We start from the raw sequence: 14080 nt of genomic DNA, 5'->3' as shown, positions 1-14080 counted from the left end.
CCAGGACCGTGCGTGCGAAACCCCGCCTTCTATACGGATCGCCAACTCCGTCCGTATGCGGTAAGAAGCTGTCCGAACGGACCGCACGTGTATTTTTCACGGAATACGCCTCCTCCATCTAAGGGAACCTCCCCCATCATTCGATGGTCGCAGACCATCGAATGCAGGACCGTGTGCTCCACCAGCACCCGCAACCTCAGACCACACGGACATTTTTCCGTGCAAAAGCAGGGATCTGGGCGGGCAGCTGACATCCGGCGATGTCATATGTCCGCCCCCTACACGTGCGTCACGGCCGCATTACCATACGTACGCCCAGCGTTTTCATGGGAACTCCCATGAAACGCGGGGCGTATGCATATGGTAATGAGCCCAAATAGCCCTTCACGCCCCTCTCCACCCCCTGTTCGGAGTGTTCACATGCGGGATTTGGCCGTACGCCCCGCTCGCACATGCGCAGAGACGCCTCTGCACATGCGCAGACACAAAACATCGGCGGGCCGAACGCACGCGGATATATCCGCGCCGATCAGAATAAGGGCCTTAGTATCAACTGTTACATCCGCCTGACATTGTGCAGTTACTAACGGTTGTTACATCCGCCTGACATTTATCAGTTAGTATCAATTGTTACATCCGCCTAACATTGCACAGTTAAGCCCTGTACACACACATCGATTTGCTTTTGATTCGATGTTAGATTCGATTTTCTATAAGATCTGGCATTAGATCTTTCCGTTCTATTTGGCATTAGATCTGTCATTTTGCATTAGATATCGAATTCGATATCGAATTCGATATACATTCATCGTACATTGTACACATTCGATTTACTAGATCAAATTCGATATTTCCTTGGCGGCACAGTAGATTTTTCTTTTCGATTTTGTGAAAACGGGAGCATGCATCGAATCGAATGCAGATCGAAAGTGACACAAAAACCAATTGATTTAATTTAGGATTCGATTTTATTTGCTTCTATAAGCAAAATCGAATCGAAAATTGGGAAAAATCGATGCATGTGTACAGGGCTTTACTAATGGCTGTTACATCTGCCTGACATTGAGCAGGGCCTTATTCTAGTTCACTCTTTCTGACAAAATCCTTCTTAGATGGACAAAACCATGTGCACTGCAGGTGGGGCAGATGCTACTTGTGCAGAGAGAATTAGATTTGGGTGGGGTTTTCCTTCAAAGATCTATATTGCAGTGTAAAAAGAAAGCAGTCAGTATTTACCCTGCACAGAAACAAAATAACTCACCCAAATCTAATTCTCTCTGCACATTTTACATCTGCCCCCCTGCAGTGCACATGGTTTTGTCCATATAAGAAGGATTTTGTCAGAAAGAGTGAACCAGAATAAGGCCCTTAGTTCCGACTGTTAAATCCACCTGACATTGCGCGGTTAATACCGACTGTTACATCCGCCTGGCATTGCGCAGTTAGTACCGAATGTTACATCTGCCTGACATTGTGCAGTTAGTACCCACTGTTTCATCCGCCTGACATTGCGCAGTTAGTACCCACTGTTACATTTGCCGGACATTGCGCAGTTAGTACCGGCTGTTACATTCCCCTGAAATTGCACAGTTACTTGGAGGATGTCGTTGGAGTTTTTTTTTTTAATGTTTAACCCTTTGAGTGCCAAGCAAATTTGTCAGAATAGATGTAAAAATTGCTGAAGCAAACATTTTTATTCGTAATAATGACCTGTAATTTTACCTTATATAGGAAATATAATCTTAGACATTTTTATTTGACTTTATATAGCAAATGTGAACAACGCTGGCATTTATAGCGGATATTTTGCACATCTCTCACAGAATTGTTGGCACTTAAAGGGTTAATATCAGCATCCAAGAAACCACGTGTTCTGTTCTGTAGCTATTTTAGTATTAAACTAAACATATGGTCATATTACATTGTCATGTTATTTTATCTGCTCACAGGCCATGGTAGGACTTGTAGTTCCACAACTGGGGGGATAAAATCTTTATTATCTATATTTGTGTGAGTGTGACTGTAGTATTGGCACCGTCCTGTGCTGTGATTCCCGCCTCTGGCACTAGATGGCAGCACAGAGCAGCACGCACAATGACAGCTCCGCGTTGTAGCCGGTGCTCTCAGTATTTTGCTACCTGCCGCGCCCCGTACTCCGGCTGCTGTCCCGGTAGTTGCACTTTGTACCGGCTAATCACCCCGGTACGGTCTTTCCCGGTAGCCGACCACCGAGTATGGCTTCCAGCGGCTCTATCCAGATCCCCCGCCGCCTGCCCCTGCTGCTCACCCAGGACGGGGTGCTGCTGCCCGGCTCCAGCATACGGTGCAGTGTGGACACCCCCGGGAATATGGAGCTGGTGCGGAGTCGCCTGCTGCGGGGAACCACTCTGAAGAGCACCATCATCGGTGTCGTCCCCAACACCGGGGACCCATCCTCAGACAGCGAGGAGATGCCAACCATGCACAGGTATCGCAGTCCCTGGCGCTATCCCTCTACCCCAGTGTTATCCCTCTGCTAGGACCTGTTCCAGGTGCTGTCCCCTCTGCTAGGACCTGTCCTGTCCCCAAACTGGGACCTGTTCCAGGTGCTGTTTCTAAGCTGGGACTTGTCCCTGGTGCTACCCCTCTATTAGAACCTGTGACTGGCGCTGGAACCTGTCCCCGGCACTGTCCCCTCTGCTATGACCTGTCCCCTCTGCTATGACCTGTCCCCAGTGCTAGGACCTGTCCGAGGTGCTATCCCACTGCTAGGACCTGTCCCCAGTGCAGTCCCTAAGCTGGGACCTGTCCCAGGTGCTCCCTCTCTATTAGGACCGGTGCTGGGACCTGTCTCCAGCGCTGTTCCCGCTGCTAGGACCTGTCCCAGGTGCAATCCCTCTGCCGGTAACCTGTCCACGGTGCAGCCCCGTTTGCCGTGGCCCGGCCCCGGTGCTGCCCCGTTTGCCGTGGCCCAGCCCCGTTCGCCATGGCCCGGCCCCCGGTGCTGCCCCGTTTGCCGTGGCCCGGCCCCGGTGCTGCCCTGTTTGCCGGGACCTATCCCCGGTGCTGCTCCTCTGCCAAAGTCTTTCCCCGGAACTAGTCCTGTGCTTGGTGAATAACAATGACAGTTATGGTATAATTCTTTAGTAGTCAGTGTTTGGGCCAGTAGGGGAGTAATGTCTAAAGCCCAGTACCATCAGCAAAAATGCCATGTCCATGTGCTTGTGTGGGTTTCCTCCGGGTACCTCTGTTTCCTCTCACAATCCAAAAATATACTGGTAAATTAAAATTACAAAAAATAACCCTAGAATGTCTGTGTGTGTGGGTGTGTGTGTGTGTGTGTGTGCCTGTACATGTGGTAGGGAATATAGATTGTAAGCTCCACTGGGGCAGGGACTGATGTTACTGGCCAAATATAAAGCGCTGTGGAATATGTGTGCTCTATATAAATAACTGTAAATAAAGACTGTCAACGCAGACATTGGGGGTTATTCTGGTCCGTTCGTACGGACCAGACCAGTCGCATGGCGACTGATGGTGGGCGTTTGCACATGCGCAGAGTCATTTCTGTGCATGTGCATGCGCCGGGTGCGTGCGGCCAAGGCGAAGAGACTGTTCGGCGGGTGCACGCCCCCAAGGCTACGGCTGTCGTGCCCATGGGAATGCCCAGCGTTTCATGGGTGTTGCCATGACATCGATGCTGGGGGGCGGGCAGCTGACCTCACCGGATGGAGGAGACCGTGTCAGCTCTAAGAGCTGCCTCCTCTCCCGCCCCTCGGTGATGTGCCGCCGCTCTGCCCCACCCCCTTTCTGATGTCAGCAATAAGCCTGGTTGCTGCGGGTGACATTGAACGCAAATGCCGGGTCACTCCCCGGATGGACACATGTCCAAATCCCGGTTACGACATGGCATTTGCGATGTGAAAGGGGTATTAGTAGATCAGGCATCTACAACCAGTTTGCTTGCAGCCCAGAATCAGCCCCTGTGAGTGTAATGTGCGTAATACATCAACGATCATTAAGTGACTGTACTGTGTATGATACTGTACATGGATGCACACTATGAAATCCTCTCTCGTCATTCATATCTGTATTGGCCTTTGGACTGTTACTTTCACCCTTACACACCTGCACTTACTGTCACTGGCAGAACGTCCCTTTATCATCGGTAGAAATCAGGCTGTAGGTCGTGTTATCTGCTGTCCAATACCATAATGCATAGCAGCAAATGTGTGGAAGCGATACATGCTGAAACTTGTATGCTACTGTAATAATGTGTGTGTGTATGTGCCTCTATCGATACACAAATAATGTGTGTGTGTGTGTGTCTGCCTCTATCGATACACAAATAATGTGTGTGTATGTGCCTCTATCGATACACAAATAATGTGTGTGTATGTGCCTCTATCGATACACAAATAATGTGTGTGTGTGTCTGCCTCTATCGATACACAAATAATGTGTGTGTGTATGTGCCTCTATCGATACACAAATAATGTGTGTGTGGGTGTATGTGCCTCTATCGATACACAAATTGTGTGTGTGTGTGTGTGTGTGTCTCTATCGATACACAAATAATGTGTGTGTGTGTGTGTGTGTGTCTCTATCGATACACAAATAATGTGTGTGTGTGTGTGTGTGTCTCTATCGATACACAAATAATGTGTGTGTGTGTGCCTCTATCGATACACAAATAATGTGTGTGTGTGTGTCTCTATCGATACACAAATAATGTGTGTGTGTGTGCCTCTATCGATACACATGCACACACTAGTATTTAGCTATGTTGCTATGTGTTTAGCTGATGGAGCAGCATACATTGCCACTGCACTATCCGTCTCTATCGGACGGATCTCTGTATACTTTTACCATAACCTGTAACTCCCATCTGCACGCCTACAGAACATTTGTTCTACATATAAACGCCCTATTGCCATCCATTTACACCCAATTAACCGCATGTGTAGCCCTGGCTGCCCTACGTGTAACAGAGTAGTCCGTAGGCCCCCTAGGACTGGTATTCAGTGCTAGGAATTCTCTCTCCCCCCCCCCCCCCCCCCCCCCCCCCAATAAAAAAATGAAATGAGTGACAGACGCTATATTAGAAGTAGATATTTACTAAACATTGAATACATGACACAGGATATCGGATCTCCAGAACAAACCTTTATAAAGGACAGTAGATCAACATGCATTGGGTCGACCACTGAAGGACGACAGGGCTGGAAGATCGACACAAGCATTAGGTCAACAATGGGAAGGTCGACAGTCAAAATGTCGCCATAGGGTTTTTACGTTTGTTTGTTTTTAAGCCGACGTGCTGACAGACGGTATTACATGCCATACCATCCACTACGGTGTGGTGGGGGAATACAATAGTGTACCGAGTGCAGCGAGCCATGCGAGGGGACGCGGTGCACTTTGGCAGCATCCATCGACATTTGAGGCAAAAAAAAGTGAAAACCTCATGTCGACCTTCCCATTATCGACCTATTGCTTGTGTCGTCCTTAGCCATGTTGACCTTCAGGGGTCAACCCAATGTATGACGACCTAAATTTGGTCAACCCATACCCTTGGACAGAAGGACTTTAAAAGTGGAGCTGTCTCAGCAGAAAGGGAAGCATTGCGCTTGGAGAGAGATAACATAAGAGGCAATCAGCTTCTATCAGTCATCAGCGCTGTCAGCAGAGACCACAGTAATGCTTATTGGCTGGCACATTTGGCGGCGTGTACGGATTGGCAGATGAATGAGAAATGTTGTTATTCACTCTTCTTACATTTCACAGATGAACACATTGATTTAGCAATAGGTGAAAAATAATTCCAATTCATTATACTGTTGCTGCCAGCCCTCATAGGTTCTTTTCTGCTTCTATGATGCTGTCAGGGATGATACAGGGTTATTACTGAGTGCAACAGGCAGTTGGGCACCAAGGGAACAATTGCTGAGCGAGGTTCCTTCCACAGTATATAAAGAGATGGTAATAAGTAATACAAATCCAGACGTGTTTATGTTATAACATTATTGATGTATTCAATTCTGCGCCCCAACATGCTGACAGTCGGTGGCTTTGAAACCCCCCCCCCCCCGTTTAGCACCTATCTTCCTGAGTGTTGGCGAAATTACCCCCCCCTGCGCATGTTGCCGATAGGGCCATAGCAATGTGAATATACCGGTGTGCATGTACTCACGCATCTCTCTTGTTGTAGGATTGGGACAGCAGCTCTGGCTGTGCAGGTTGTAGGGAGTAACTGGCCCAAACCCCATTACACCCTGCTGGTGACCGGCATATGCCGATTTAAGATTATGGAGATCCTAAAGGAGCGACCCTATCCCATCGCGGAAGTGGAGCAGCTGGATCGCCTGGAGGAGCTCAGCGGGAAAACCGAGTTCAAGGAGGCGCTGGGTGACCTGTCCGAGCAGTTCTATAATCACGCGGTGCAGGTAGGTGCTGCGCAGAACAGGAGGGTGTCACCTTGTGCCCCATGCATCGCATTCCTTCCCCAAGACAAATCATTTTATTGTGTTCATAGATCTAAACGGGTGTGGATCATTAGCTCGACAGTCGATAGGTTGACCACAGTTGGTCGACAGGAAGGTCGACAGGGTCCAAAGGTCAACACATGCAAAAGGTTGACATGGAAAATGTTGACATGAGATTTGCGTGTGTTTTTTTTTTTTTTGATCACCGTATTAATGTACCGCATCTTGGCACACTGTTATATTCTCCCACTATGCATACAGGGATGGTAACAAATGAACAAGTCTCATGTCGACCATTTGACCATGTGTCGAACTTCTGCCTGTCAACCAATAGCTGTCGACCTAATGTCCATATGCAACGCTCAGTGGGCCAGATGCACTAAGGGGGTTATTCTAATTCACTCGGAAAGGCACAATCACTCTCTAATGGACAAAACTATGCGCACTGCAGGTGGGGCTGATGTAACATGTGCAGAGAGAGTTAGATTTGGGTGCGGTTTGCACTTCAAACTGATATCTATTTTGCAGTGTAAAAATAAATTAGCCAGTATTTACCCTGCACAGAAACAATAAAACACCCAAATCTAACTCTCTCTGCACATGTTACATCAGCCCACCTGCAGTGCACAAGGTTTAGCCCATTAGAGAGTGATTGTGCCTTTCCGAGTGAATTAGAATAACCCCCTAAGCTTCAAAAGTGATAAAATGGAGAGTGATAAACAGCCAGCCAATCAGCTCCTACCTGCCATGTTACAGGCTGGGTTTGAAAAATATCACACAAGAGATGATTGGCTGACTGGGCCAGATGCATTGATAGAGTGATAAACTCCACTTTTGAAGCTTAATGCATCTGGCCCAGTATGTGTTCCAGTCTGTAACCATAGGGGTATGAGTCATAGGGTCAACTGCATTAACGTTGACATGCATTAGGTTGACCACTGAAGGTCGACAGGGCTTCGGTTGACATGGCTAAGGTCTGCAGGGTCGAAAAGTTCACACAAGCATTAGGTCGACAGTCAAAAGGTCGACATGAGTTGTGAACGTTTGTTTTTTCCCCCTGGAAGTCGACATGGACACCGTCTAAGTGTGCCGCGTCCCCTCACATAGCTCGCTGCACTCAGCAGACTTTTTTATTCTCCCACCTCACCATAGTGCATGGTAGGGTATGAAATCCCGCCTGTCGGCTCAAAAAATGTGAAAAACTCATGTCGACCTTTTGACCTAAGCCCCGTCGACTTTCAGTGGTCTACCTAACGCATGGCGACCTAATGACCGCACCCCCTCCTCCCCCCCCCCAACAGACACTTGCCTCTCCTTTGCGTACATTTTGAAAACCCTTTCTTTTCGGAGCAGCAAAGCGCATTTGCTATTGGGCATTAATTAAACTGTAAATCCTCTGTAAGGGCAGAGCAAGGCCTCTGCCAGCCTTTAGGGGCACACTGCCCATAACTATTGTCGTGATCTGGACGTACGGCGTGCCCTCAGCGTACACGATTCATCCGGCCTGGGGCATGTCATGGCCGAGGATGTACAATCTGCCATCGGGAACAGATCAGCAAACCTTGCAGTACTGTAGGATTGTCATGACAGCGACCATCCTATTCTGCATCAAGTTCCAGGGTCGTGTTAATTCTTCTTCAGGAAAAACATTATTGTGAGCAATGTTGGTACATCTCAGGCATTTCTCATGCAAAGGTTCTTACACCAGTTACTGGTCTTGTGACCGTATACTATATACCTACAGTATTATGTGCAGTATACATAACAGCAATGTAAGTACCCAGCTGTAGCAGGATACATGTGCCCTGTGTTACGTGTCTGCTATTAACCATTTGAGGGGTGTGGTATAGGGTCCTGACAGTCATTAGCCCGACGTCGGGATCCCGACTGGCCGGACTCAGACAGCATGGCGAGCGCAACAAAGCCCCTTGCGGGCTCGCCAAGCTGCGGGCGTGGTGGCTCGCTACCCTCGCCACCTATTCTCTTCTCCCTCTATGGGGGTCGTGGACCCCCACGAGGGATAATAGCCGGTGGCCGTCGGGACCCCGAGTGTCGGGGTTTTGACTGTGGGGATCCTGACGTCGGGGTAATGACTGTCGGGAAACTGTCCGGCACCCCTATTTGAGTGCCACGTGACTTTGTCAAAATAGGTGTGAAAATTCGCAAGGAAACATTTGTATTCATTATAATGACCTGTAATATTTACCTTTATATAGGAAATATAATCATTTTTTTACACAACTTTTTTTATTTTAAATATATATATAAAAAATGTGAGCGATGTTGGCACCTTTAGTGGATATTTTGAACATCTCTCACAGAAATGCTGGCACTTAAAAGGGTTATTACCTGGGTTTGATTAGCTTTCATTTTTATTATTTTGTTTCCTTCTCTCTTTCTCTGCCCCCCCCCCCCCTCCTCCCCACCTCTTTGCTCCCCACTTTCTCTGTGCACCAGCAACTTTTTCTTTCTCCGCCAATGTGTGTCTCTGTCTCATCACTGACATTGGTGGGAGGAGCCAGGGGTCAGACAAACCACTGTACGTTCCACTGTGATATCATTTTTAGCAGCAGTCAGTTTTATTATATAGATCATGTTGTTTGTCAGTAATACCCCTTTAACACCGTACCTTGAAACTGGGATATTGCTGGATCAACCCTTTTACACTGCCACATGACCCCGGAATCTGGACATGCAACCAGGGTTATTCCCGGGACTGATCCAGGTAGGCTGTAGTGTGAAAATGGTGGTGATCCATGTTAGTCTCCTTTGGTTTTGGTAACATTAACCCGGGTTGACTCTAATCACACGAATACACACCACATGAGCTGGTATAAGTATATACTGTTGGCTGGCAGAGCTTTAGCATCTTTTATGACTGATTTTATTTCCTTTTCATTTTTAGTTGGTCGACATGTTGGATAACTCTGTGCCAGCAGTCGCTAAACTGAAGCGATTGCTGAATAATCTTCCCAGAGAACTACTGCCTGACATCCTAACCTCCATAATCCGGACAACCAATGAGGAAAAACTACAGGTAAGGACTGAAAACTTTTTCTGTGAACTTTACGCATTATATTTACCCATTCTATCTAATCTGACCAATCGCATTGACTCCTCTCTGACCACGCCTCTCTCCTGTGTTCCTTCTCAGATTCTGGACGCCGTTGGGCTGGAGGAAAGGTTCAAAGTGACCATCCCACTATTGCTGCGACAGATCGAAGGGTTAAAACTGCTGCACAAAACCCGGAACCCCAAAATAGACGATGACAAAAGGGTATGTCAGTGCTCCCAGTACAGATCCCCAGACTCCTCTGACAACCCTTCTTACTAAATACTGTATATAATATATTGACGCTTTCAAGTGCTTGTCTGTAATCTGGGAATCTCTAGAATGCTTATTAGGTCAACGAATTGAGAGATTGTGTCCCTTGGATGATATTCTATATGACCTAACCTTGTGTGATGCGCAAATGTCAACAGACTTCATAATCGTTGCTTGTCAGCTGTGAAGAAATACTCTCAAACAACATGGCTCCCCCCCCCCCCCCCCCATTGACTGAATAGGCTCCGACAACCTGGCTCACCACCCCCCACCCCCTCCCTCATTGACTGAATAGGCACCAACAACATGGCTGAATGAGTACCCCCCCCCCCCTTTTCCTCTCCTCAGTAAATGAACAGAGCTGGAAAAAAACACCTATCTCCCCCTCTCAGTGACTGAAAAGGCTCCAACAACATGGCTCATCCCCCACTCTCTCAGTGACTGAATAGGCTCCAAGGACATGGGTCATCCCCCCTTCAGTGACCGAACGGATTCTGACAATATGACCCCCCCTCCCCCCTCTCTGTGAATGAATAGACTTCAACAACGTGGCTCATGCACCACTCTCTCAGTGACTGAATAGGCTCCAACAGCCCCTCTCGGAGACTTAATAGGCCCCAACAACATGGCTCATCCACCACTTTCTCAGTGACTGAATGTGCCCCAACAACATGACTTTCCCCATTCCTCCCCAGGTGATAGCTATTCGCCCCCTGAGACGGCTCGGCGGTAAAGCCTTTCCTTTAGAGAACGCGGAGGATGAGGACGATGACTCGGGTGACATGATCATGCTGGAGAGGAAGATCAAGTCCTGTAACATGCCTGAGCCTGCGCTGAAGGTCTGCGTGAAGGAGATGAAGAGGTGAGGTGCTCACTTGGTGGCCTTTTCTCATTGGCTCTATGACCTAGCGTCTGTTCTTCGGCATTATGCGTGGTCTTATGTTCTTCCAGGCTGAAGAAGATGCCGCAGTCCATGCCCGAGTACGCCTTAACCAGGAACTATCTGGAGCTGATGACTGAGCTGCCGTGGAATAAAAATACTACAGGTACTCACTAGAGCAAAGTATGCTGGGAGTTGTAGTCAAACAACGGCATTTAATACTACAGTCATCTGTTATGCTGTAGAGGTTTGATTCCTACATTCATGATTAGCACCCGACAAGCCATCCCTGCCTGCTCCTGCATCCCATATGACCAGTGCTATGAGGAGTAATAGTGTCAGACTTGGGTTATCCTGCCACCTAGTGGTGGTGGAGGAATAGACACTCCAGCTTTCTGCTCTTACAAAGTAGGGATGCCATCGGTGGGTTACTCATCGATGGTGTCAATCCATCCGCTGGATAACCTTCAAGGGATTCACCTATCGATGGTCACCCCTGCTTTAGTATACACTAGGCTGTGGGCCAATCAGAGCCCAGGGTTGGGCTTAATGGAAAGCTTCATAGACAGATCTAAGCTCTTAGTCTTTACCATTGGTTCTCTCCCGTCACCATGGAACTGCCATGATATTGAATTATCGATGGTCGATGGCCATCCCTATTACACAGTACATTATGAGTATCAGAGGGCCTGTTATGGCTGATGTGAGGTTAGGTCTGCACGGAATACCTCCAAACAGTTGTGATCAGACAATGCCATTCACACTGGGCCTGATTCAGACTTGTTTGCTAGGCTGCGTAAGTCACTACTTACTTTTCAGATGGCCGCAGATCACCCAATTGGGGGCGAGCGCTGATGTCATGTGACACATCTGCATTCCTGGCGAAAGCCCAGCGTTTTTATGGGGATACCCCCTGCCCGCCACTGACAGTACGAACGCCTTGGCGAGTGTGACATCCTCCAGTGAGATCCTCTCTTCCTGCTGGTGGAAGGGAATATTAATGTGTCTTCATCACTTAAACACAGTGGAAGTAGCCATATTATATGACGGCACCCAATATCCTGGGAACGCGGAACCATGACCCCACCAGACACACAGTGCTGTAACACCTGCATTTGGGCAGGAACCGGCTGCCTGAGGCTGTGCAGCTGTGCACAAGTTCTGGTTACCCGGACATAGGAAGCGCTGGTTACACAGAGGTCGTCTTTTGTGTTCAAATTTTAGATTATATATACATTAATTAGTGATCAGAATTGTATTTTACTGGTTCTACAATATAAATAATGTATTATTTATTTATTTACAGTTTCTTATATAACGCAGCATATTTCATTTCACTTTACAATAGGAAACCGTGATAAAACAAACTGGGTAATAAAACGACATAGAGGTAGGAGGGCCTATTCCGTCTGTCCGTCCGTTCCCCCCCCCCCCCCCCCCCCCCGCCCTGTGTTAACAAACTCCAGGTTACTAAATTTGTAGTCATGGATTTGTAAAATGGCAATCCGCAGCAAAGTCAAGCAGCTGCTGCTCCCGCTGCCTGTGTTGTCCAAGCTGCACCCTGAGAACGATCTGCTCCTGACTCCTTAATGGACTGTCGTCGTCCTCCATCACTCATCCAATGTTTTGCGCTTGCATATTGTAGAAAATCTCAGTTTTCAGTAATCTGCGGGGCTAGTTGAATTAGCCCCATAAATGAGTATAAATGCTCCGAGTAAGTATAACGGTACATGGTGCGACGCACTCTGCTGTTCTCTGTGTCGGAGCTCTGCCTTCTGTACCCAGATTGGTGAGTTGCACACAGAAGTACATAAATACTCCGGGTGCCTCAGCATAGTAATTACTTCGCAATAATAGGCCGCGGTGCACCGGGTGGGCTCGTTTGGCACAGTGTGGGCCTGTCTGTATGTGTTTGTACTACTCACAAGTGAGCGTAGGTGACCGCGTCTGCTTCCCGCGGTGGTGATGTCTGTAAACACCAGTCGCCGACTTCTTGTCTCTGTGTCCTGGGAAAGGATATTCCGTGCCGTCTATGGGTTAATTGGCTTTTGCCCCGCGCTGTTATTACAATGCATACCACGTGAGAAATGATTTGATTTTCCGAACTTGCCGTCCAGCTATCTTGTGTCAGCCATGGGAGCAGTTGTTATTTCAGGAATGCATCAGCTCTGGCAGCCCTGTAACTCAGCGTGAACTCCGGACTGAGACCATGTCTGCTTCCCATGGGAATCCCGCTGGGCCCCAGTGCGTTCTCATCTGATTGCAGTAATGTAGCAGGACGCAGCGCAAATGTTCCCAGATAATGCTGACATTGTCTAACTAATACTAACGCCATATTATCCAGGGCTTAGGCGCATTTAGCCGCCATGCAAGCACCTATGGTTTATCCTTTTTGTCCGTATATAAATAATAATACATTGGGAGGAGCTCAAACTGATGCTTATGTATGCATTAGCATATTAACAGGAGTAAGCCAATCAGAGTAATCACAGGAGTACACCAACCTATAGCCAATCAGAGCATTAGCATCTATGGGGGTTGTTCAGACCTCATTCGCAAAGCCCTGAAATCAGGTAATTGCAGCCCTGCCAGAGTGAAATCCCGCCCTGTGCAAGCCTGCGCAAATATCGCTGCCCTGCGATCAGCTGCAAATCCATATGCAACTGCTCACCATCCAATGATGTTTCCACTGCGTGCAGTCTATGCATAGTGCCGGATCTACTTGGCCAGTGCCATGGAATCAGTATGATTGGGGCCGGAACTGACCTCACATACCCTCCGTATAAACGCCTGGGCACGCCCACGTTTTTCCTGACACTCCCAGTAAACGGACGGGGTGACGCCCAGAAACACAGGTTACCTGTCAATCCACTTGCGTTTGGCTAGCAATGAAAAAAGACACAGGATTTTATCGCGCGCCGTACACATGTGCAGTTGATCGATAATCGCCCAGTCATGTGATCAGGTCCGATAACGCCCTATATTATAATCGGCTCCCAACACCGTGATGGGACAGACCACCCGGAATTTAGGACCAGGATGTCAAAGAGTCAAAGCCAGGGCAGCTGAGGTGACCCAGCATCCGGTCACTAGGTCTACAAGTATTACGTCGACATCAATAGGTTGACATGACTGAAGGTCGACATGGGTTAGGTCTACAGGGTCATTAGGTTGACATGAATCAAATAGTGTGCAGAGCGTAGCGAGCCATGAAAGGGGACACAGTGCTACGTTTCAGTGTCCGTGTCCACTGTGTCGACATTCGGGACAAAAAAAAAGTGAAAATCCCCATATCGCCCTTTTGACTTCCCCATGTCGACCTAATGCTTGTCATCCTAATGACCCTGTTGACCTAACCCATGTCAACCTTCCTGCATGTCGACTTAGTGGTGTCGACCTAGTTGCTGTCTA

The 14080-nt window shown here is 48.1% G+C and overlaps 1 protein-coding gene across 1 annotated transcript in view; it reads left to right on the top strand.

Moving 5' to 3' along the window:
- Window positions 1-2086: 2086 nt before the first annotated feature.
- LONP2 (lon peptidase 2, peroxisomal) overlaps window positions 2087-14080 on the top strand; it is a 67895-nt gene continuing 55901 nt past the window's right edge. Inside the window, exons 1-6 of the mRNA XM_083163736.1 lie at window positions 2087-2467; window positions 6191-6425; window positions 9370-9501; window positions 9619-9741; window positions 10485-10651; window positions 10741-10835. Of these exons, the coding sequence (XP_083019862.1) occupies window positions 2235-2467; window positions 6191-6425; window positions 9370-9501; window positions 9619-9741; window positions 10485-10651; window positions 10741-10835 (985 nt within the window). The 5' untranslated portion in view covers window positions 2087-2234. The remainder of the gene's footprint in view (window positions 2468-6190; window positions 6426-9369; window positions 9502-9618; window positions 9742-10484; window positions 10652-10740; window positions 10836-14080) is intronic.

This window comes from Crinia signifera, chromosome 11, assembly GCF_055691185.1.
Source record: "Crinia signifera chromosome 11, ASM5569118v1, whole genome shotgun sequence".
NCBI classification, from domain to species: Eukaryota; Metazoa; Chordata; class Amphibia; order Anura; family Myobatrachidae; genus Crinia; species Crinia signifera.
This window is presented reverse-complemented; position numbering and strand designations above follow the sequence as displayed.